At 40.8% G+C, this 24,784-nt stretch overlaps 1 protein-coding gene across 7 annotated transcripts in view; it reads right to left on the bottom strand.

Annotated features, from left to right (window-relative positions):
• LPIN2 (lipin 2) overlaps positions 1–24,784 on the bottom strand; it is a 35,274-nt gene that overhangs the window by 8,536 nt on the left and 1,954 nt on the right. Inside the window, exons 2-16 of one of the 7 annotated variants that reach the window (XM_088675403.1) lie at positions 19,942–20,059; positions 18,103–18,303; positions 16,224–16,319; positions 15,525–15,826; positions 13,459–13,566; positions 11,979–12,032; positions 11,589–11,712; positions 8,970–9,306; positions 7,764–7,863; positions 5,136–5,323; positions 3,841–3,934; positions 3,500–3,569; positions 2,733–2,822; positions 1,707–1,786; positions 575–716 (exon numbers count right to left, since the gene is read on the bottom strand). In XM_088675403.1, coding sequence (XP_088531529.1) covers positions 575–716; positions 1,707–1,786; positions 2,733–2,822; positions 3,500–3,569; positions 3,841–3,934; positions 5,136–5,323; positions 7,764–7,863; positions 8,970–9,306; positions 11,589–11,712; positions 11,979–12,032; positions 13,459–13,566; positions 15,525–15,826; positions 16,224–16,319; positions 18,103–18,294 — 1,977 coding nt within the window. In that variant the 5' untranslated portion in view covers positions 18,295–18,303; positions 19,942–20,059. Of the gene's footprint in view, positions 1–574; positions 717–1,706; positions 1,787–2,732; positions 2,823–3,499; positions 3,570–3,840; positions 3,935–5,135; positions 5,324–7,763; positions 7,864–8,969; positions 9,307–11,588; positions 11,713–11,978; positions 12,033–13,458; positions 13,567–15,524; positions 15,827–16,223; positions 16,320–18,102; positions 19,430–19,941; positions 20,060–22,974; positions 23,009–24,784 lie in introns of those variants that run through there. The other 6 variants (XM_088675404.1, XM_088675401.1, XM_088675406.1 and 3 more) reach the window with 6 other exon arrangements.

The following is a 24,784-nucleotide window of genomic DNA, read 5'->3' as shown; positions in this document are numbered from 1 at the left end:
GTACACTGAATTTCATAAACTCTGGATTATTTTTAATAATGCAGTATAAGCTATGAGCTTGGATCCAGATGACACAATAAGGCAGGCAGTGCAGCAACAGCAGCAGCAGGAGGAGGATAGGAGTGAAGCATCCAGTACTTCAGCAGCATGCAAAAACACACTGCTCATCCACATTGAACTATGGTTCAATTTATTGTGCTATGTGCAAACCAAGCCACTACCCATTGAGAATGGGATAACAGATTCTCCCACCATGACCATGAAAGAAAAGGACAGGGAAAAACAATGATTTCATGTTTGTATAATCTGCGATCATCTCTCTCCATGACCCAGATCCAAAGAAATCTTAGCAACACTGAGCCTCAATTATGGAAATTAGGGAGTGTTCCAGAGCAGGAGGATGGATTTAGGAGTTGCAAAAATTGACCTAAACACAGTTCACAGAACTGGTTTATTAATTAACAACACAGAAACAAACTTCAGCAAGGGGGCCCTTTTCTCTCTCAACTACTCTTGTCATTTCCCCCCTAACTACTTAAAATCATCAATATGTTTACAGAACTTGACCACTTACAATTTGATCTGAAGACAATCTAAGTGACTTTTTATAAGATGTAGCATTCCCATGGGTTGAAAGTGAAGCGGGCTCTATTTTTAAGGTTTCTTTTAGTTCCTGGGATCCTTCATCATCCGTTGAAGATTCATCGCCTGTAGGCCTAAAACAATATAAGCACAGTAAGCAATAAGAACTGTTGCACGTTTCACTGATTATTTCAAGAGATCCAAGCATTCTGAAGCACATTAAGCCATTCTGAGAAGGAGAAGCATTTTCCAGACTGGGTGGGAGAAAACTAGGAAAACCTATCATCAGGGTTGTGCTTTGTTTTTTAAGCTTAATGGTTTCCCATTTTAGTGACAGAACAGATGGATTTATGCTACATCAATAAAGGTAAGTATACGGCATGCTGACTATTTCATGCTTACAATGCAAGCAATATAATTTATGAACCTTTAACAAGATATATTCAGTCTCTGATGTATTCAGATCTTTTCAGTTAGCACAGGTATTTTCCCACATAATCAAGTCAGACCAAACCTCCCCTTTCTGAACAATTTTAACTGTTTGTACAATGGGCAGATACAATTTTTCATAGCTACAGGCCATGTTTTTTTTTCATTTCATCCTAGTTTTAATGCTTTCCTGTCAATACAGAACATTCTGAAGCTTACAGAGCAGATGATGCATTTACGCAGCATCATAATTTCTTAACCTGGATTCTAGTTTTGTGTAGCATACACATACACCCTCACCGGTCCTGGTCATATTTCTCTTCTGCATTGATGAAGTATCATAAGAAACTGCTTTAGATCAAGTCAGGCCATTGGTTCATCAAAGTCAGAATTGTTTCTGACAAGGGTGTGAACCTGTGACCTTCGAGATGTTGTTGGACTGCAACTCCCTTAATCCCTGACATGCTGACAGGGACTAATGGGATCACAGGTTCCCTAGCCCTGGTCCACGCTGTCAGAAGCTTTCTGGTGTTTGACAGGAGTCTTCCTTCCCCACCTAGAGGTGCCAGTAATTGAACTTGGAAACTATTGCATGAAGAACATGTGTTCTGCTTCACTGAGTTAGAGCCCTTCCCAGGTCACCCAGTAGCAAAAGGTCAGCTGTTCACTCTAAGCACAACTTATTTAAAACATACCGGCTTTCAACTTGTTCCTTTGTGGCTGTTGATAGGTCGCCTTTTGGAGCTTCAGATTTTCCCTCCTTAGCTTCTGGCAGCTAATATATGAAAAGTACATTAAGACTACATCAACATAGGTCATATTTTGCACTTTCACCTGATCAGAAAGAAAAGCTTGTAGTTTCTCTAATTCAAATATCAACCTAGTTGTAAAAAGGTGCAGCAGGACTGAAATATTATTGTTCAAATTATTTGAAGCTTTCACAGGAGTGTTATTTCATTCACCTCATTTTTAAAAGATAACAATTGTTTACTATAAAGTGAGAATGCATCTCCTAGCTCAAGATCGGTTCGCAACAATTACTGAACAGGCTCCCAAATCACTACACAGATAACAAGTTCTAAATTAATAATGAAAAATGTAAGGTTATGTTGTTTGGCCAAGATAGGTGAAATTTTAAAAGGCATGCAGTTGGGAAACAAACAAACACAAGCAGAATAAATTATATAATTAGATTTCTGTAGTAGAGCATCCTCATAATAGATAATAATTGCTCGTTTTAATGTTGTATGTTTGCTTTAGGTTATTCTGATCAGAGAGGAAATAAAACAAGTATCTTCTTTTTTAAAAAAATCAACAAAGACTGAAGAAATTCAATCATGGGGCCTGTACACAAGGCAGAACTAAATGTTGTAGAAACCAAAAGTTGAGCTTCCCTGTGCCCAATAAGATAGAGTACAATTCTATCTATACCCTGAGACCTCCGGGTATAGGGCGGTATATAAATTCAATAAATAAAATAAATAATTAAAACTATGGCTGGAGGATCTGTCCATTTTTATTTCTCTCAGTTTTGCCATCCTTAGTTCGGTTCACTCCATTTCAGGTTTCAAATATTCTTTTAAAGTCTGCATGAATATTCATATGCACTTCTCATTATGCACACAGTATTTTTAGCATAGCTGCCAAGTTTTCCCTTTTCTCGCGAGGAAGCCTATTCAGCATAAGGGAAAATCCCTTAAAAAAAGGGATAACTTGTTTACCTGTTTGACCAAGCTGTCCTTCTTACGCCAGAACCACCATCTTCCAGACTTCTTCGGCATTTTATCCTTAATCCAGGATTCAACTGTAGCCTAATAAACATATTAAATCAGTGTACATCTACAAGATTGCCATCCGGTTCTAACATGTATCATGGTATCTCATGGGTGCTTATCCATCGCTTGGTTATGCTAAATCTCTGAAATGTTTATGTGCTTCCATCATGACTATGCAGGAATGTACTTAGTTCAGCTCAATTATGTTATGGGAGAGCTGTACTCTCTTCATGGAATGGCTTCCCCCTATGGGAAAAAGGCTACCTCAGAGAACAGCTCACTACAGCTACCACTGCTTGGCCCAAGTTCCATTAAAGCTGTATTGCAGGACACCCTTGACAAACTAATACCTGCCAATAATTACTTAAGGAGTGCTCTGACTTAGCAGATGCCTCCTTCCCAGCTCATTAGAAAAACCACTGGATTAGGAGGGGTGGGGACCAAACCACAGTAGCAGAAGTGGTTTGGAACTTGGAACTTGGAAGCAGCATACTAGTGTTTCTCACACAGCTGTTTGCCAGGCTCATGCTTTTCCCTTCACAAAGCTAGAAGACATCCCAAATACCCAAATTACTATGCTTTGCTTCCCCCATAACTCTGCCATGAGAAGCCTCGGACAAGTAGGGGACAGGGCCTCTGCTGCTCTGCTTCTGTGGCCCAAAATGGATAGCCTGGTTTAAGATATTTCTGAGTATTTGCTGGTATTAGATTACCTGTGGCAAGCTCTTATGGAACACCTGCAAGCTGAGAATCATGGGAGCAGCCAATGCCCAATTATAATACCTGTTTATATAGAAAAAGTTTCTCATTATGGATATTACAAAATGCACAGCATGATAAATATGCCACATACTCTTTATTGTAAACATAAAACAGCCTCATGGCAGCGCTAAAAAAGTTTGGTATGAATTCTACATTATATGTTGCTAACTCACATAAGTTGGGTTTTAAATTTTAAAGAAGGACAATAGAATAGAATGACAGCTACAATACAGATGAACCACACAACATTATTATTAAATAGCATAGGAAAAATAGATTTGAGGAAGGTTACCTGTTGTATATTCTTATTACCAAATTAGGATTGTCTATGAGTCCTGGGTTTTCAGCAAATTCATGGTAAGTAATGATATGCTCCATGAATTTTTCTGCAACACAATGACATTTTATCAGATAATTAAAGCATGTTTGTTTCCCCTTATTAGCTTAATCTAGTCCTTCTTGGATAAAAGCATTATGAATTTTTCAAATGGATGCATCATTAAATGAAGGTGTAAAATCTTGATTAAGTATGTGGTTGCCTGACTCCCCACCCCCACTCAAAGCCCCAGATCAGTCTGGGTGGATCCAACTCCAGGTGATCAAGGGCTGCTTTGATCTGCTCTGGACAACTCCTGAATTAACCTGGACCTGCAATTTGTCTGGAGCCTGTGTGGAGCCTGATTAAGAGTTCTGTAGAACTCAAAAGCTTGCACACTGTGTCCAACACTGCCATTTCTACTTTATGCAGAATACAGTTATAGATGTGATGGACTAAGAGGAGCTATTGCTACATGGAAGCAATTTATGGGGGCATCTCTTACTTTTTACTCATGCTTTGTATATCCATGGTTAACATGTGGAAGAATTCAAAGTTAAGATACTAAGAAGCCAGATGTCAGTGGTTAATCTGCTGCTTTTTAAATGTCAATAAAGCAATTCCAAAGAAGTCCAATGGTGAACTTCTGCTTATTAAAATGGCAGTTTGTTTTCTGTGTAGCACCGTTTGCTTCCAAACTTCCTGACTGCCCTACATGCACATCTGCTTAGCACCGGTTCACTGATAACCTTGATAAAAGTGCAAAAGTAAGTCTGGAACACAAGTTTCTTTTAATACTTACTTGCCCAGCCTTCTTGTACTAACAGTGTTTGTGCACAAGTGAAAACCACTTCTGCTAATGCAGACATGGGCCCCTGCTTTTCACTCAGCCCTCCATCCAACCCAATGCAGTCTCCTGTGGTTCCACAGAGTTCCCCAACCCTCATATCTCAATCAAACTGAGCAACAATAATGGCAACGGCAAGTTCTTAAAGCACTTCAAAGGGTTTTGAAGCTCTCTGTTACATTGAAAGCAGGACTTCCACAAAACAGCCAATAGCAGATACGGCTTGGCATTTGACATATGCTGCATCTCAGCAGGAAATTACACTCGGGAAGACAGCTTCCTGCCTAGCTTTAGAAAAACACATGGTGGCACATATGTTATAATTTGATCCCGCACACTGAGATTAAGTGCTTCCTATAGGGCAAAGTTATATAAAATGCAGACTTCAAGAGCTTATTAAAAAACAAGGCTGATTATTACATACCTTTTGATATCTCCCCATTTTCACTAAGACCTCCACAAAGGGATAATGTGACATCAGGCAAGTCCATTGCAGAATCAGACATACACTCTGTACCACTATCTGCAGCAGCACTTCCCACCGATTGTGGAGACTGAGAACCCGACAGAGTGTCAGACTCCAGCCATTGTCTGGTACCTGGATCAGAGTCACTGAAGACAAGAAAAGCAAAACATTTGCATATGATTCGTTGCACTCACATAGTACCCTTCTAAAGTAGTCCAGGGCAGGTCACACAACATGACAAAATACAATGAATCTCAGAATAAGGAAAACTTCTTATCAAAAAGCAAATTAGTCTGACACAGCAGGCAGCTATTGGACTTCAGAAACGTATCTGTCTCCCAATATATACGGTTTTTATACACAAACATGGATACTGTACAGTTGATTATCCATAAGAAATTTCTGAAAAGTGTTCATAACTTGTTGCTGTTGCTATTTTTTAATGTTGATAATGTTGTAAGAAGCCCATTTGGTGAACTGCTCCCTCCATCAGGGGCCACTCAGATGGAAAGAAAGGCACGGCCACAGCCATTTCCTCTTGTTTTTCTCCACCTATTTGATGATCAGAGATGTACTGCTTCTGAACATGGAAGCTCCATGGTGAAGTTATGCAGTTCTTAGGCTTTTCCTCCATGGAGCTATCTCAAGTGCCCTCCTTCTCAAGTCATCAATTATCTCTGCCATCTCTGCAGCATGAGCTGCTGCCAGAAAGCCACTTTGCCCCGAGTGAGTTCCAGTTCTGGCAGCGCACAATGAAGTAGGCTGTTTTTGTTTTTTGTTTTTTCAACACATGCTGACTTTCTGCAATTGGCTTTTAGCACAATATCAACACAAAATAGAGACAAGCATGGCAGTGATGTGTTAGAAATCCAACCAATATGTAACTCAGCATGACCCAGCAATAATACATTAAATAGGCCTGGAACAAAGTGCAGCCAAAGTATTCTTAGGCAGCCCTCCCTACTGGCAGGAAATCAAAGGATAACATAAGATGGAGATCACCGTAGCATGAACAATGCTCTGTATGTAAATTAGATGCTATGTGAGGAAAGGAAAGAGAGACAGAATGGTTACATAATTTAGGCATGACACACTCTCTGTAAAACACAGATATATACACACCCACGCACCAATTCTATCAATTATAACAGGATAGAGGCCTCAGGATCAGAGGCCAGGTGCATCTCTATCTGGCTTCCAAGACTTCCAAGGCCCTGCTCCTCCCCAAGCCACAGCCCTCACCCACACCCTAGAGTGCTTTTGCCTGGCTGAATGTGTCCTCAAAGAGTAAAGATGCCTCTTTTTTGGAAGTATGGAAGATGAAGAAAGATGTACATGTGTACTGAGTCCCCTGATATGTGGTCGAAATGTAACATATTGTAGAAATTTAAGGGTTATATTCATTGCTCTGCCTGCCTGGCCCTGCCCAACACTGTAATGTGGCCCCCAGAAGACTACCCACAAGGGAATATGGTCCTTGGACTGAAAAAAGATTCCCCACCCTCTTCCCCAACCAACCAATGAAAAACAACCAACTTATAGCACCTGAAATATTGGAGGAGGAGGAGGAGGAGACTTGTGTCACATTTGTGCAGTGTCAGCAGGCAGCAAGTGGCAGAATAGGTTCCACCCTGTCTAGCTCCCCCTGGCTGTCCCCACATACTGCAATTTCCCCCTCAATTTCCCTGCGCCTCTGAAGATAATGTAATTTTGATTAATAAAGGTTGCCAGGAGCCTCCAATGCAGTGCCTGCTGCCAGCACTTCCAGATATGGTTGTTGGCTTCTGCTGTGTTCTGGCACGCTGCAAAAGAACCAGCGCTCAGGAACTTCCACTGCTTTCAGCACACGCAGCAAAACAGAAGCTAACAGGGACTCCGGAACGCTGACAGCGGCAGCCTCCTTCTCCGTGTCTGAAGCTGGCTGGTGGGCAGTGGGGAGGGGCAAGGCTAGCAGCCAGGCAGGCTGACTCATGATAGGACTGGCCTGCGTTGGAGAGGTTTGAGGGAAGAGTGAGAGAAAAGGTGGTCTTTCTGTCAAGTTCCTGCTCCACACTTTGCTCTGTTCACAACAGCACCCACCAGGGCTCTTTTTTAAAAGTCTAAGAAAAGTGGTTAGGGGGGCTTGGCTTTCAAAGTACAATTGTTAACATGGGAAAATTAAACTAGAAAGGGGCTTGGCAACCGCTTCTTCATTATATGTACCTAACAGTTCTATTAAGACACTGGCTGGATTGTAAAAACGCTTTTTTAAAAAGCCCATTATAGAGCTCTTAATGCAATTTTACACCGATAATTTTACATTGCTCTACAGCACCCTCTGGTGTCAAATGTTTATAACACGATTATAACATTTTCACTGACAAGTATAGATTAGTTCTGTGTGGCTGAGTAAGAGGTGGTGGCAGGGAGCAGATTAAACGAAGTTTTTACAACTATCTTATTTTTAAGACTTTTCTCTTAAATGAAAAAAGGAAAACAAACAGGGGAACAATGATTGATTTAAAGAAATACACATTCCTTGCATGTTTTATTGTGAAATATCTGTGTGTTCTGTCAATTATCTGTGTGTTGTCAATTAAGAAATACCTTTTGGGAAAATAAAGAGCAGCAACTTCAGGTTCCAAAGCTGTCAGGTCGTCCAAATATATGTCATCAGGCCCTTGGTGATGACTTCTCTTATGTATCCCTTTAAAAAAAAAGGTATTCATTTAGGACAATTAATTAATGTATTTTAAAACAGACTGCAGACTCCACATAAAAGTTGCTTTCTGTTAAAAGTTAATCAAAGAGCCATGCAAGATGTCTGCACTGAATTCTGAGTCATTCCTTCCTATCCTATCCTACATCACATTTCCATTCCTCTACAGCAGTGTTGGCCAAACTTGGCCCTCCGGCTGTTTTGGGACTACAATTCCCATCATGCCTGACCACTGGTCCTGTTAGCTAGGGATGATGGGAGTTGTAGTCCAAAAACAGCTGGAGGGCCAAGTTTGGCCAACACTGCTCTACAGGGAAGGGCAATAGTTCAGTGGAAGAGCATCTGTTTTGTCCTGAGAAGGTCCCAGCTTCAATTACCAGCATCTGAAACCCTGAGGTGACACTGCCAGTCAATGTGGACAATACTGAGCTACACTGACCAATAGTCTGACTTGGTATAAGGCAGCTTTCTATGTTCCTCTAGAGAGGCTTTAGAAGGGGCACAGCAAGCTGTAAGGGAGAGGAAGACACACTCAAGTCCTCTTCTGTGAACTTCCTTCCATTTACATAATGACAATACAAGCTACTTTTAGGGGCACGTTCACCCATTCTGCTGAAATTGGCTTTCAGACCATTTAAGCTGTTTAAATATATGTGCTAAAAGACAAGACAGAAAACCCCCGAGAAAAGATCTGAAGGCAGCCCTGTTTAGGGGAGCTTTAATGTTTGACGGACTACTGTATTTTAATATTTTGTTGGAAGCCGCCCCAGAGTGGCTGGGGAAACCCAGCCAGATGGGCGGGGTATAAATAATAAATTGTTGTTGTTATTATTTTGAATCAAAATAACATTTTACATAATGTAACCTTATCATCTACATTACAGATGAAGTAACATTACTGATTTAAGCTTCATTTGTGAAACAAAACTTTGTGTATGAACCAGAAAATTTTATTTATTTATATTATGAACAGCTACAAGCAGGACTAGCAAACACATTTCTTACTTATCTCTTGAAAAATGGTTAAATATTTGGAATCTGGGGTAAAAGAGAAAGTATGTCAACACTTTATTAGGTAATTAAAGATATGTTACCTTTTTTCTTTGATGGGGCATCAAGTTTTGCTGGTGGTTTAGTTTCTGTTGGAGAATCTATCAATGGACTGGGAAGAGTATCAGAATCTAATGCCAATGAACCTTGAAGAATGTCCAAAATTGGTTTTGTGGCTGTAGAAGCAAGTCTCTCTTTGATATCTAGCTCCTTAAGTAGATGGTGTGTTCTTGGTTCAGGCTTTACTACTGTACAAACAGAATCATTCACCAAAATTCCATCGTCAGCTGCATCACTGCTGGATATTACCCTGAAATGAGTCTTTTCTGATGGAGTGATCGTAACTGTTCTGGGGTGTTCCAATTTTTCCTTCTTGCTTATCTGAAAAGAAAAGCATCATTTTAAAACAATAGTGCATTGATCTCATTCATCATCTACATGATTCAGATCTCATTCATCATCTGCATGATTCAGTTCTAACAGCTTAAAGTGGTTCTAATTCAGCATTTCAATAGAACTTGTGTCCCACCCAGCTCCACAATTCAGAAGTATGTGTGTGTTAGATCAATAGATGTCCACCTCATCTGGAGTTTTGGCATCCTTACTGTACCTGATTTTCCAGATATAAAACAAGACTCTGCAATGTCAATGGGCAGCATAGTTGATAGACAAACGTGGAAAGATGTACCAGTTGTTTGTACATTAATCCAGCCTTGCAAATCACTCCTCAAAACTTACACACTCACAAGCATTAGGGAGCCTCTTATAATGCTGTGGCCATGTTGTTGGCATATATCTGTCTTGAGAGACCATGGAGTGAAATCCGGGGGTGAAGTCAAACTGCTGCATTAGCAGCACCAAAGTGCCCTCCTCAGGGTGCAAGCCTGGGCAATGTGTATGGAGGTCCTGGGCTGCCCAGACAACAAGACCCCTCTCTCTCAGCCTTGCTGATGCAGTCCAAAGGAATTGAGAGCAATATGTTTGGCACCAGCTTGGCTGTAGGAGTTTCCGGAAGGAGGTGCACAAGACACCATTCAACTGTCTTAGGGACTCCACTTTTTAGCAGGGTTTACTCCTTAGCCTTTTCTTCTCCCGAAGAAGTCACACAAGGCAGCAGAGGCTTAGGATCAGAGTTCTCCTTCTCCTAGATGGCCCAACTTCCCCTCTGCCCCTCACTTCCCTCTATAGCAGGCTTCCTCAAACTCAGCCCTTCAGATGTTTTGAGACTACAATTCCCATTATCCTTGACCACTGTCCTGCTAGCTAGGGATCATGGGAGTTGTAGGCCCAGGGCCGTCTTAAGCATATCTGGCACCGTGGTGCGAAGATCCCTCTGGCGCCCCCCCTGTTTCCCCCCCCCGTTTCCCAGCGCAGCTGTCTGGCGGGTGCAGCACAGTGCCCCCTGCCGGCCCGGTGCCCTGGCGCATTGCGCCACCCAGCCTTGTCTTAGGGCCGGGCCCTGTGTAAGCCAAAAACATCTGGGGGCAGAGTTTGAGGAAGCCTGCTCTATAACATTCTGGTGAAATTCAGTTTGTCAGTAGGTAGCAGGAGGAACTATTAAGATGCCCCACCCTTGGAGACTGATGGAATCTGATGGATGCCTAAATGCTCTAGAGGTTTCTTGTCAGTTTCCAGCTGACAGGCCTGGCACTGCTGTTGAATCTAGAGTTTCACAATGGAATGGCTAATGACAGGATTGCTCCCAAGCAAATTTCAGATAGACTATGACTGAACACAAGGGAGAACAAAATATTGTGCGTATTTTGTGAACGTGATGGTGGCAGTGTGCTCACTTTTGTGACACCCCTGCATCTTCTCATATAGCAAAATCCAATAGAGCTCTTCCAGGTGGTAAATACACATTAAAAAATCATTCTGCGACACATTTGCAAAGCACTTTTGAGGATAAAATCCACCCTATTCACAATGAACTAGACACTGATGCTAATACTGGTCTGTCGGAATAGGCCACTTCAGACACAGGTTTAACCTTCATTAACAATGGTACCCAAGCCACTTAGGCACAGTCAACCATAAGAACACAGAAGTGGGATCCTTTGTAAAACAAGCCAGAAGGTTTTAGTGCAAAATGGAAGCACTTTTCAGAATACCGAGAACAGGAAACACATCACATACAAAATATAAATTGATTTACATTATTCCATAATGCACATGTCAGATGCAAAATATGGCAGTGCCTCCTAACAGCACCCATCCATGAAATGAATGGTTGCTTACAGTTTCTGTTTTTTATTTTTTTAAAAAAATAATCTGGACTTTTAAGGCAGAATAGGAAAATCATTCATCTGGACTGCAAACTATCATCAAATGTGACACATCATCAAATGCTGCCAGTCATCCACACACCACTAAGTGTTAATGATGTAGCTGTTTTTACACTGTAACACTAACCATTAGACTTCAGATGCACAAAATTCTGCAGCAGGAGCCATGTAAGATTCCTGTGGTCAATCACAGACTGTGCTGGAAAGTTTGCCTACTTTTAGAGAAGTACCAACAATGAACCACAAGAGGGAGCTACCTTCGTGCTATTTCTATTGGAACAGTCTCCATAATAGTGCTACTTTTTAACCTATAAAAGAAAATCTCGTGGCATTATCAAAACCTTCCCTCCAAAAACTTGTATTTGCAAATAACCTTACCTTGGTAGATTCTGGGAACCCTCCCCACGTCCATTCAATGTGAGACTCTGCTCGGAGTAAGCTCTCCGCAGGCTTAACTTCAAGTTCTGAATCACTTTTAGGACAAGTTGGCTGGCTAAATGGGCTGTCAAAATAAAACAAAGATATTGTGTTTCAAGGCATGAGTTGTTCAGATCTTTTCAAGGACTGTTTTCTCCAGTTTAACAAAGCTTCACTTACACAGAAAGCCAAGTTGGGCTTTCAGACTGTGAGGCAACATGAGAGGAAAACTAAAAATCACAATAAAGTAGTTAATGTTGGCCATTCTAAACAGATTTCTTCATTAGTTTTTTTTTTAAAAAAAGAATTTAACACAACTGTTCTCACAAGGTAAAATAATTAGAGTCATACCTCGGGTTGCGATTGCTGCAGGTTGTGCGTTTTCGGGTTACTTTCGCATCGAACCTGGAAGTACCGGAACGGGTTACTTTCGCGTTTCGGTGCTCGCGCATGCGCAGAAGCGCAAAATCGCATCACGCGTGTGCGCAGACATAGCACTGCAGGTTGCAAACGTGCCTCCCGCACGGATCACATTCGCAACCCGAGGTTCCACTGTATAGTTGCAAGTTCTCTCTCTCAACAATATACTGTATTCCTATTCTGCAGGCTTAAAACAAAAATGACTGAGCACATTTTCAACTTAAGACAAGCATGCACTCATGTAAGCACATCTAGGACTACCAATCAGAGCATGGTGTGTGAGTGATAATTCAAGTATATTTATGGAAACTTGCAAAACCAAGTTATATTTCTTGGTCCATTTGTAGCCTACTTCTTTGTTTTCTTGAAAGGAAGCAGTTTTCAAGACATACATTCAAATCAAGGAGATAGATGGCAGGCAAAAATTCACTGACTTTTCCATTGTGATCATAGATCACCCTCATTTCTATTGCCATTCTACCCTTTCCCCGCATAATTTACTTTGTCAGTTACATAGCAAAGAAGCCCTAGTTCTTGTCAGCCAATTTTAAGAAAAGTGTCTATAGAGTTAATACCACATGGAAGTTCCAGGAGTTATTAAGGTAAGAGGTTCTGGAAAATGTCTAGTATCAGAGGTTGGGGCGAGGACAGCTTAAGTTAACTGCCAGGGTGTACTATCCATAGAAACATGGCAAGCCACAGAAGTATTGCCCATGTTTCAATAGTCCAGTGTTATGCCTAATGTAATGTTTATGCCAGAAAAGCCTCACAAGAAGTATTGATCTCTATTACAAGAGTAGGCAATCTTTTCTGAGTCAAGAGCAGGCACCCCCAAACTCGGCCCTCCAGATGTTTTGGGACTACAATTCCCATCATCCCTGACCACTGGTTCTGTTAGGTAGGATGATGGGAGTTTTAGACCCAAAACATCTGGAGGGCCGAGATTGGGGATGCCTGGTCAAGAGCAACATTCCCATGGGGAGGGAAGACATATCAGCAGTGGCTGGGGCCAAAGCTGGGGAAAACAACCCTTTTTTTGCTTTTCCCTTCTCTCTCATGCATGCTTTCTGGTGCACACATTCCCCACCACCACCAACCTTACCCCTTCTCTTTCCCCAACTGTCTTCCCCGCTTTCCATTATTCAATGTCCTCCCTGCCAGTCAATCTTCCCTTGGGATGCCTAGCCTGCAACTGCTACCAGCCTGCTCTGCTCCTCCCTCCCCAGTTTGCTCCAGATCCTCAGCCTGGAAAAAACCCACAGATGTGAGTGAGGACCCATCCCTTCTCTTTCTCCGTCCTGGAGATCACAGGGAATACCCTGGAGAGTTCCCATGGGAGCCAGGGTTTGCCCAGATGTGCTGTAACACCACCATTCATTATATTAAAAAGTGACACATTAAAGTGACCTACTTCTCCAAAGGAGACCAGTCTCCATCTGATAAAGGGTAATGGTCCTTTGCGTGGTAAATCAATGATTCCTTATACTCTTCATCCTTTGGTGGAGAATCTGATGGGGTCCTGTGGAGATGAGAGTATATTTAAAAGGGGGCTCACAGAAACAAACCTGGTGACGTATTTTAACTGAAGAGTTCCAAGCAACTTGAGGAGAAAACAATAGATCCCGTAAGCAACTTTTCAACATGGTCCATGTTCTGATTTGAGCAAGTCAGCAATATCAAAGGCAACATGATGACCATAAACAATATACAATGTGAAAATCTTTATGGAATTACTTCAAAACATAAAAAGTAATAAACTGAAATCTTTGAAAGTCACTGAAAGTCTTTAAATGAAGTGCAATGCCAGTCTTGGTCTGGCTCATTATCCGGAATCACTGTCCAGTGTTGATCATTATATTTGCTGATTACACAAAGCTTCACAGCTTGTTTTCCACCGGACGAAGACAAGACTGGCATCACACTTCATTTAAAGACTTTCAGAGACTTTTTGAAGTTTTCAGTTTATTACTTTTTATGTTTTGAAGTAATTCCATAAAGATTTTCACATTGTATATTGTTTATGGTAACAATATACCAGTATACCTGAAGGAGCATCTCCTCCCCCATCGTTCTGCCCGGACACTGAGATCCAGCGCCAAGGGCCTTCTGGCGGTTCCCTCGCTACGAGAAGCCAAGTTACAGGGAACCAGGCAGAGGGCCTTCTCGGTAGTGGCACCCACCCTGTGGAATGCCCTCCCACCAGAGGTCAAAGAGAACAACAATTACCAGACCTTTAGAAGGCATCTCAAGGCAGCCCTGTTTAGGAAAGCTTTTAATGTTTGATGGATTTTTGTATTTTAATATTTTGTTGGAAGCCGCCCAGAGTGGCTGGGGGAACCCGGCCAGATGGGCGGGGTATAAATAATAAATAATAAATTATTATTATTATTATTATGGTCATCGTGTTTCCTTTGATATTGCTGACGTACCTTTTGCAACACAGGGTTTTGCTTGGTTACTGATTTGAGCAAGGCCTGGAGATCCAGCCCCACTGACTCACATCCATAGGAGCTGAGACACAAGCAAAGGGCTCTAACTCCATTTCTCCCAGAGTAAACAGCAACAGGGGCTTTGGAAGAACTCTCTTTTTTTTGAATGCCAAAGCATTATTCTACACATGCTTGAAAGGATTAAAGAGTCTTTTCTTATTGGAAGAAAGTGGCTGAAGTATGTAATAGTGTGTGTAGGGGTTATGATGGAGGCTGGATAGAACACCTTGAGAACTAGATCACATTCATTCTGGTGTCGACTTCCCTATCTATAGGACAGACAGACAGTGTTTTCTTTGTGGGTCACACCCTTCATGATCATCTAGCTTGTCGCGTGTGTACACTTGTACACCATAACCAAGACTTGCTCAGGAAAAGAAATTACAAACATATTTAATGACTTACAAATTAGAAAGTCTCCAGCAACTACAATACAGGAAACATTTTTCGATTGAGAAATGGGGTTTAAGTGTTCTCAAAAGTAACACTTTACAAATTAAAAACTTATGTAATGCAATTTAGATACAGGTTAAAATTATATATTTATTGCAAGTGTTTGCTTTTCTTATTTAACATTAGAAATACAACACAAATGGGTAATTATCAGTGCCTGACTGTGTGACTAGAACATTCAGTTGCCATATCAGCATAAAGGTAAAGGTAAAGGGACCCCTGACCATTAGGTCCAGTCGCAGATGACTCTGGGGTTACGGCGCCCATCTCACTGAGGGAGCCGGCGTACAGCATATTTCTTACTAAAGACCACCCCCTAGTTTATTATCTGCTTTTCTGATTTATAGGTAGATATAAGTTATTACAAACTCCAAATCTGAATTTCCAAATATTAAGTAGTTGAACATTTAAACAGCTGGGGGACTTTTTTCTGGTAGGATTTCACACTGTTGCCAAATATAAAACTAATATAATTACTGAGCTTTTTATATTGCAACAGGTTAGCCAAATAAGAAGGTACTTTTAAAAAGTTTACCTCAGAGGCAGAATACTTCTCTCATCATCGGAGCTCATTTCCATTTCAAAGCCTTCTTCAGTTCCAGGAGCAGAGATCTGATCTTCTTTCTTGGCATCTTGTTTACATTTTCTTTTCCTTCGCTTTTTCTTCTTCACTGACCCAGAGGGGAAAAAAGGCTCTGCTTCCACAATCTGTAGTATTTCTGAGCTTAGACACATCCGTTCATTGTCACCCAATTTCAGCAAGTGATCATCAGTTTCTTTGAAGAACTGGTCTTCCGTAGGTATTGGGGATGTTGCAAGATGTGCAGGAACTCTTTCCTAAAAAAATTATTTGGCCAAGAAAAACAGTTACATACATTATGTATGCACTACTAAACTACTACAATATTTACTATATTGGAATTTAGTATATAGTATATTGAAATGAACAGTGAATGTATAAATCCCCATGTAAATGCAGGTAATTCCAGATCCATTTTGTGATGTTCAGAAACTCAACAGACATACCTAAGACTTTTCATTGTGACTTAAATATGAATGTCAGTATTCACTCATGTACGTCCAAAAAGTGAGGAAAAGAAACACCTGGCTCCTAAACTCAAAATGCTTAATTATATGAAATCCTTATTTCCCAATACACAATTTCCTCCCTACTACATAAAATATGTGCAGCAGAATGTCAGAATAGGCATGGATGTTAAATTATGCTACTTACAAATTTTTCTTCTGTTTCTTGCACAAAGAAAGCTTCTCCATTATCACCCAGTTTCATATGAAGATCAACTGCTTCTCCGTTAATTTCAATATCAATCTGTGGAGCACACAATACCCTTTCAGCATTTGAAAATAAAAATACACGCAAAAAAATAATATATTATTTTGCCTCTTTACATTATCCATCCCCGCCCCTCTAATCTTTGAGACAAATGGGTGAAGACTGAATGATCAACATACTCTCTAGTACTTCTCTACCCACTTTGATCAGAGCATACATTACCTGTGACAAGCTGACCGGTATATCTAAACTTTGTGAAGTGGAAGAAGGTAAGAACGCCACTAGCATAGAGCAACACATGTTACAGAGACTGAGAAAGGCAGGAGAGAGCAACTGCAGCCACTCCCTTCATCAAGTTGAGAGAAAGGTGAGAAAGAAGCAGGTTGCAATCATGCCTCATATGAACCAGTGAGATTGGCCAAGAAAGAATGAGGTTAAGAAGAGTTCTGCTGGGTAAGGTCAAGCCCCATCTAGCCCGGCTTGCTCTTCTCACAGTGGCCAGCCAGATGCCTATGGTAAGTCTGTAAGTAGGATGTGAGAGCAAAAGCACTCTCCCTACTTGTGCCATATGCAGAGGCATGCAGTCTTGGAGGCTGGAGTTAGTACACAGCAATCATGTCTAATAGCCACTGGAAGCCTTATCCTCCGTGAATTTTAAATCCATGGCTTTTAAAGTAATCCAGGTTTGTGACCATTACTGTGTCATGTATCAGCAGCTGTTTGGCCCAGCTGCAACCTAGCTGCCCAAAGCCAAATGTGATCTGCAGGGACAGAGTCACCTAATGCTGAATCCATGACAAAGTGTTCATTCCTTGTCACCTTCCCAAGTAGCTCATCCGGAGCAACAACACTGACTCACTGTTCATTTCACTAGAGTTCCTAAACATGACTAAGGAGATCCATTCATTTCACACCAGAACTAGCAGCAACTAACCAAGAAAACCAGGGAATATTATAGATAGCTCAATGAAAACATCTACTCATGTCTGCTGAGTGAGAAGTTTCTATACCCCCTCCCCCAATAAAACCCACCAAAGCTAGACATTATTTTAAAAAAGAGAGGCTGAAAATCAAACTGCCTGCATCATAATGCATTTGTATAAATAGATGGTGTGGCCACACTTTGAATGCCATGCACAGTTGTGGTTTTCTCATCTGAAGGAGGATTTTGTACAGCTGGACAAGATGAAGAAAGGAGCAACTAACATTATCAGGGGCCTAGAGCATCTGATGTATGAGGAAAGTTGACTATTTGAAGCTTTTTATTTTAGAAAAATGGCAAAGGAGAAGCATGGGAGAGAGGCTTATAAAACTGTGCATAGTGTAGAGAAAGCGGACAGAAAGGTTTTCCTCCCTCTCTACTAGAACTCACATTACTATGGAGGCACTGGTTTCCCAGTGAAATTGAGTAATGGTAGATTCAGACAGACAAAATTCAAATGAATGTATGGCATTCATTTGAAGGGCCGCTAGTCTAAAGACATCACCCTCCTCTGTAGGTTAAAAAAAAGAAAAGAAAAGCATGCAAAATATATAGCATGCAACAAATAGATGCAAGTCTTTGTTGTACTAATGAAACAACAAGATTAGCAATACTCTATTTAGTCATAAATTAGAGTGGCTTAGATTTCAGATCTGCACCATTGTTTGAGAAATGCAGTATCAGTAGGAAATTTGATTTAAATCAAGTCATCCTGTATCAAATCTCAAATGCATCCATTCCACTTTAAAGCTTTTCCCCCCTTTCAAAAACAGATTTATATAGACGAAACGGCAGAATAGTTTTCATTACAAGGTCCCCATCATTCATGATACTCACAACTTTCTCCTTCGAACGCAAGACACCAAGCTTTCCAAATCGGACATGGAATGGGGAGCAAAGATATGTACCATCTTGTTGCCGAACTACAATTACATCAATGCATCCTGAGAGGGTCGCCTGATTGATTCCTTTGTACAGTTCCTTAACAGTAACCAGAACTTGGCCTGCAAGCTGTCCCACGTAATTCATACTTTAAGGCTGTAAAGAAGAAATTGATTGAAACTATTAATCAAAATTTAGACAAAAAGTAAAAGGTAGCCATGGTTGCACATAAGGAAAATTCCAAAGTTCTCCAAGTCACTAGCATAAAAGTGTAAGAAGCTTTTCTAGACCATGACCCCTACATACAGCTTATCTTCATATGCCATATTCAGTATATCAGTTTCCAGCTTCTACAGTTCTAGGAACTGATAAACGTCACTTATAAATCTCTATAGCTCAAACGTTCAGTTGCCTATCAGCAAGTGTTTACTTATGAAGTGTAGCTGAATCCAGAAAACTTCATACATGTGTGAACTACTCCTAAGTTTAGGAGCATCTAATGGTGAAACTAGGAAGGAGGGCAGGAGAAATGGGTAGAAGATGGGAGGATGGTATGATCCTGTAGCCCAGTCCTTAAAATTTTGGTTCCAGTCATATGAACTAGATATTTATTACTGTTCTAGTTTTGTTCTTTTATTTCACAGTATTTCAGTTAGTCAGTTTTTTAAAATGATCTAATAACCAGCTTGGATTATTGTACACAACTGGTCACTTTGCAAGTGAGTACTACATAAAATCAACAAAATTCCATTTTCAGGTGATTAAAATGGCATGCCATATTAAGGGCTATTATGAAACTTCAAGTAATGAAAAGCTAGGGTGAAGTAATAGTTAAAATATGCAGCAGGTAGCAGAGCAAGCATATGTAAAATGCTAACCAATAAAGCAAATATATATAAAAATATATTTGCAGTTGATATTGTTATACCATGGCAGAATTTACGACACTCTGATGAAGCCATTGGATAGTGGAATAACAAGAGTTACAGACTGACTCTGCCATAATAATAATTTTTTTCTTTTAAGTAAACCTGTGTGTGTGTTGTGTGTGTGTGTGTGTGTGTGTGTTTGTGTGTGAAAAACCTAAATGCTTATTCAATGTTAAAGCACCACTTAACATAAGAACAGACTGCTACTAGTATTCCTTTCTACAATAAAAAGGTTTGAAAATGCTTCCTCAGCTTTCTGACAAAATACTGGTGCAGTTTAAAAACAACTAATCTCAAGAAAGCGGGTGTGTGGTATCTTTACTACATGGGCTTTCCTAGCTGTCCTTCACTGCTAGAGATAACCAGGCATGCTTCAGCCTCTGTTTACAGTGATAGGCAATGATGTTGCATTCCGAGTCACATGATATTAGTTTCATTCTCTTTACCATGTGATTTCTCCTATCTGACTTAATCCCAGGCCTGCTTAGCACATGCCTTTTTCTGAATTTACACACTGCATTCCGTCAGGGAGCAGGTGAAAGGAGGAGATGCATGCTTGCTCATTTCAGGACATAACACAGGCCAACAGGAGGAAAGGGGTTTTCTTTCTGTGCGCCCGCAGCTTTCTCTGGCTTCCTCCAGACATTATTCTACCTGCTAGCTTTTGTTTTTCATATCTAGCCCATAGTCCAAATGCGAGAGCAGGGTGCATGGCCATGGGCGTGCCCACATTGTAAAGGATAGGTCAACCCTTGCCTGTCAGCTGCTAGCTATGCACAGTGCAGCTGGAATAAGAGCAAGAGTGGAGCACTGGGATGAATCACAGATCAATCAATCACAAAATGCAAGGTATGAGCTCAGATACCTAACTGAAGGGGGCTGGGATGAAGGTGAAGGAAAGCAGCAGACAAAAGGACAGGCAGGCAGCGGAGTCTAGAAGAAAAGCTGGCTTGCATGGATCACTCTTGTCTTTGACCTGGTTGCTGTAGAGCAAATGGATTATATGTAGGTGAGTGGCCTGTGGGCTGCCAGGAGAGAGACAACACTCTGCTCCTCCTCTGGCAGTGCCTTGTGTTTCTGCACCAGGTGTGAGGAGTGCCCTTTGCTTCCTCTGCACCCAGCACAGAAATGAAGCGAGCTGCCCATGGCGGCTTCCTTGTTGCCTACTGTGACTAGGCAAGTGGTTAAATACCAGACTGGTATAAACAATTTCATTTTTGTATTCTCATAATGCAAAGCCCTTGTCAGTAATAGGAAAACTCTCACACACCCCAGGTGTTCAGATGTCCAAAAAGTTGCTTCAGACTAAAACTTAGAAAATTTGTATATTTCATAATCCTTGTTTAAAAAACACAAGTCTTTCTTTTCTCTCTAGCTTTCTTCTTGTATATGCTGCTGGCGGTAGTGTTATAGAACATTGCAGATACATGTAGATTCACTTGCATGAAATTTGAATACTTTAAGCTATTTCTTTGTTACCATCTTACAAGCAGCAGTCCAAAATAAATTTCTTCTTTTCCTTTTTTTTTTTTTGGCAATGTTGTTACATTTCTTGAAAACACTGAAAATTTCCTGTCATTGTCCACCTATTTCAACTAGTTCCTCTGTTTATAATAAACCCTAGTCCAGGCATAGGCAACAGTGGCTCTCCAGATGTTTTGGAACTACAACTCCCATGATCCCTAGGTAACAGGGCCAGTGGTCATGGATCATGGGAGTTGTAGTTCCAAAACATCTGGAGAGCCAAGGTTGCCTATGCCTGCCCTGGTCAATGTATTTACTCCTTTATTTAATACTATTTCTTTCCCTCCCTTAATCACCAGGTGTTTCAAGGGTATGTTACATAGAAAAAGCAGGTGCACACAATAAAACCAAGCAACAGAACACTAAACAGCACAAAACACTGAAGTGTTTTAAATAAATCACTATGATAATTTCACCATAATTTGCAGTCGGGGGAAGGATTTAGTGCTATTTACCACTGCAAAAACATTTTGAACATTATTACTGCTTTGCTGTACCAGAAAGCCAAAACGAAAGAACCTCAAGGTATTGCCAGGTTATCTCAGAAGGATGCTGAGTGTGCCAGTGGATTGCTGTTATCACTGTGATAGCACCAAATAAACAAATGCAGCATGTAAACAAAAACAACAAACCAACCCTTCTGTGGTCTAATTAGGTGGTTCAAGTAATGCAGGCATCCCCAAACTTCGGCCCTCCAGATGTTTAGGACTACAATTCCCATCATCCCTCACTACCGGTCCTCTTAGCTAGGGATCGTGGGAGTTGTAGGCCAAAACATCTGGAGGGCCACAGTTTGGGGATACCTGAAGTAATGCATGGGAAAAGAGTCAATAACATGTGTATACCCCAACACATTGTTAAGGACATTTTTTTTCAGGGACAGTAGAGAGAAGGTGCACTTCCTGATACATATGTCAACCAACCCACAAGCATTTGGTGGACAGCAGTACTATGTTGCGAGCTGCCTCTCCACAGCCTTGATTGGCTGGGCACCATTTTTTAAAATTCAAAAATCTCCTTTTTCTCCTTCCTTGTAACACCACACAGTCAGTCAGATTTGGCAACTGTGACATCACCAAAGGCAAACTAAACAATGCCCACATTCTAAACTAGCTTCATTTGCCACCAACAACATCATAATCACACAGCCAAATCTGATTAGCTGTTATTAGGATAAAGGGGCTCATTTCTCAAACAAAATATGGCACCAAAGTGGCAACTAATGGGGCTGTGGAGCACAACCATAGTAAGCGTTTTTCCAGTAAAGACTGAAGGGCCCCCAAAAGGTCCCTTTCATGCCAAAGTTTTTATTAGAAGGTATTTGGCTCAGCCCATGTTTTGAGCACATTTCATTGCTGCACTTCTAGGTAGCTTGAGAAGGGCTTTCAATAACGAAACATGTTAATTTTTAACACTTGTAATCCCATCTCATTGTGCCATAAACACCAAAGAACTAATCTCCACTATCTATCTGTCAGCTGTACTTTCTTGACAAATGCTGTGGGTGAAGTAAATGTCCCCAGAAGGCGAGGTGAATGAGTGGAAAGAGAGGGAGGGAGGGAGATGGGGAGAGCACAGCCAGAAGTCAGCAGGATTCCTCTTCCCCTAGCATATCATTCCCATCCAGACTCACCTGACTTACTCACAGTGTAGCAAACTGTTTAATTCTCATCCTTCTGGCATAACTATGCCAGCATCTCCACAGGTGCTTATACCTTTGCATGACAACAGTCAATTGACAACATCTGAGCTCATCAGGGGTGCTGACCTCCCAACACATGGTAGCCTCAGGTATTTTCTTGGTATATGTTTTCTAGTTGTTTCCACTAACCCTTCTCTTTTTCTGTCATGAAGCTCGGGAAGCCAATGTTCATATGGATATGGCAGCCATCCCAGAGTCCACTGCTTCTGAAGCCATGTTAATGTCCAGAGAAAGGATCTTGGCTAAACATATTTTAGGAGGTCTGTGTGAGTGATGTTCCATCTCTTACCCTGGATAAACTGTTTGTACTTGTGGGAAGCATCTCATCAAATCACCGTTTCAACCAGTTTTCTAGCAAGGTAATTGGTGGGTTATCCAGGATCAGATACCAGAGGAAAGAGTATTCTACAACTGCACCAAAGCACATATATTGTGATATACCTATGCCATACTATGGTGGCCACCCCCACTTCGTCCTATAAGGTCATGACATCCAAGGCCTCCATAGGTTCAGATTCAGGAGGCAAGAATCATGGCAGTTTTATAAGGGAGGCTTCCAAAATGTGGAATTTCTTAAGTTAGTAAGAGGAGAGATTTGGGAGAGCTATTTTCCAGGAGCTTGGGGGGGGGGGGTCGCAGACTCAGAATTCTAATGTGGTCAATAATGCTTACCCCATGTGAAGGGTTCACAGGATTGCAGTCTCTGTGTGCCTGTTGGAGAAGTAGGACAACCAGATTGTCTGAAGTCAGCAATCAAGCCATATACTAGAAACATGAGCTTGCATTTGAGTATTATAATAGAACTAATCAAGCACAATTATTGCCTGTTTTCATTTAAGATTACAGGACAACTAAAATAGATGCATATGCGTTTTGAAATTTCTTTTGCCTTACTGACTAAATCCTTGTGTGTTTTGTCCTACTATTATTCCATCTAGAAAGAGCTAACCAATGTGCATCCTTTTACTGTGTAGCCTTAAATGGTTTCTCTCCTCTTTAGGACTCAAGAAATAAACAAGGTTTTATATGTCTGATCAGCAAAAGCACTGAAGTAAATGTGATTTTACTTATATATTTAGCAACTATGTGGTTTTTTGTATTTTTTAATGCAAGTCATGAGGTGGGAATTACTAATTGTGTGAATAACATATCTGTTTCAGCCCTTCATAATGAAGAACTGATCAACAGGCAGCCTTACATCAGCAGTAATGAGTGCTTAAGATTTCTGAAACTCCAGCTTGTATATTGGGACTTCCAACCCGTGTCCATATCCTAGAGATAACAGAGAGAACTCTACTAATCAGCATCATTTCTCACAGAAGTTCACTAACAATAACCAAGAATGAAAATTTATTATCCAGGGGCAATGTACATTCGATTACCAAACTTAGGGGGAGGGAAGGACAATAGGGTACGTGTATTTCATTCAGCATCAATGCAATGCTAAAGACAGAGTGCAAGACAAGATGGAAATTTAATCTGATTCAAGAAGACAAGTCTTATATTCTTAACAAGCAACAGACAATGTTGTGCTATTGTAAGTCACTTTGAGACTACTTTATGGCAACAGGCATGATGGAAATATTACAAACCAGTAAGTCCATTATCCTACACACACTCTCACTTGACAGTAAGTCTCACTGAATTCAACAGGATTAACTTCTGCATAAGATAGCACAGAAAAATTCACTGAACCACCTTTTATTACAATCAGAAACTCAAATATTACAACATGAACTTGTGAGACTCCCAAGGGGTGATGTAAAAAAGTGCTGCAGAAAGGCCAGGTTGTTGGCAACATGGTGGCACAAAGAACCAACTAATGGACTTTAAAGTACTCACAAATTAAGTTTTGACTGTGCAAGTACAGATGTTTTTTGCTGAACTTTCCCAAATCGAACCTGAAGCAGCAATGGAAGTTCCACAGCTCCAATGTGCATATGCAGACTGAGTTTGTTAAAATGTTGGCCCCTATTAGAAGGCAAACGTTATATCCCATTTTGAATAGTAAGTGTATGTTTTCATTTTCAGGTTTTTGTATTCATGATGTGTTCCGAGCATTATATAACTTTAAAAAAAAAAGCCCCCCCCACGCTGTTAATGCTTTAACCATCTGGTGACACACTCACTGTCTCTCTTTTTAGGAAGAGTTGTGCAAATATCTTCTTATTAGACATTCCAAGTTATTCAAATACCTCAGGAATTTGTGCCAAATTCTACCTTTTCAGTTTGTCTGGAAATACATTAACAATCTGGGGTGCATTTTTAGCCTCCAGTTTTCAGAGAGAAAAGGTGTACAAGAGGTGTACAAGTGTTCCCTTTTCAGAAATTTTTAGTAATCAGGATGTCTTATTCTACATATATATCAAATTCGGGAGCTTTAGCTCATTAGAAAGGATCCTAAATGCCAAATCCCCTCCCCCCCACGAGTAAGTAACGCACTAACCCAAATCTGCAATCCACTACATGGGGGTGAAAGCCC

Source organism: Zootoca vivipara, chromosome 8, assembly GCF_965207765.1.
Source record: "Zootoca vivipara chromosome 8, rZooViv2.hap1.1, whole genome shotgun sequence".
In the NCBI taxonomy this organism is placed as follows: domain Eukaryota; kingdom Metazoa; phylum Chordata; class Lepidosauria; order Squamata; family Lacertidae; genus Zootoca; species Zootoca vivipara.
The sequence above is the reverse complement of the archived record's forward strand: the minus strand, read 5'-3'. Positions and strand labels throughout refer to the sequence as shown.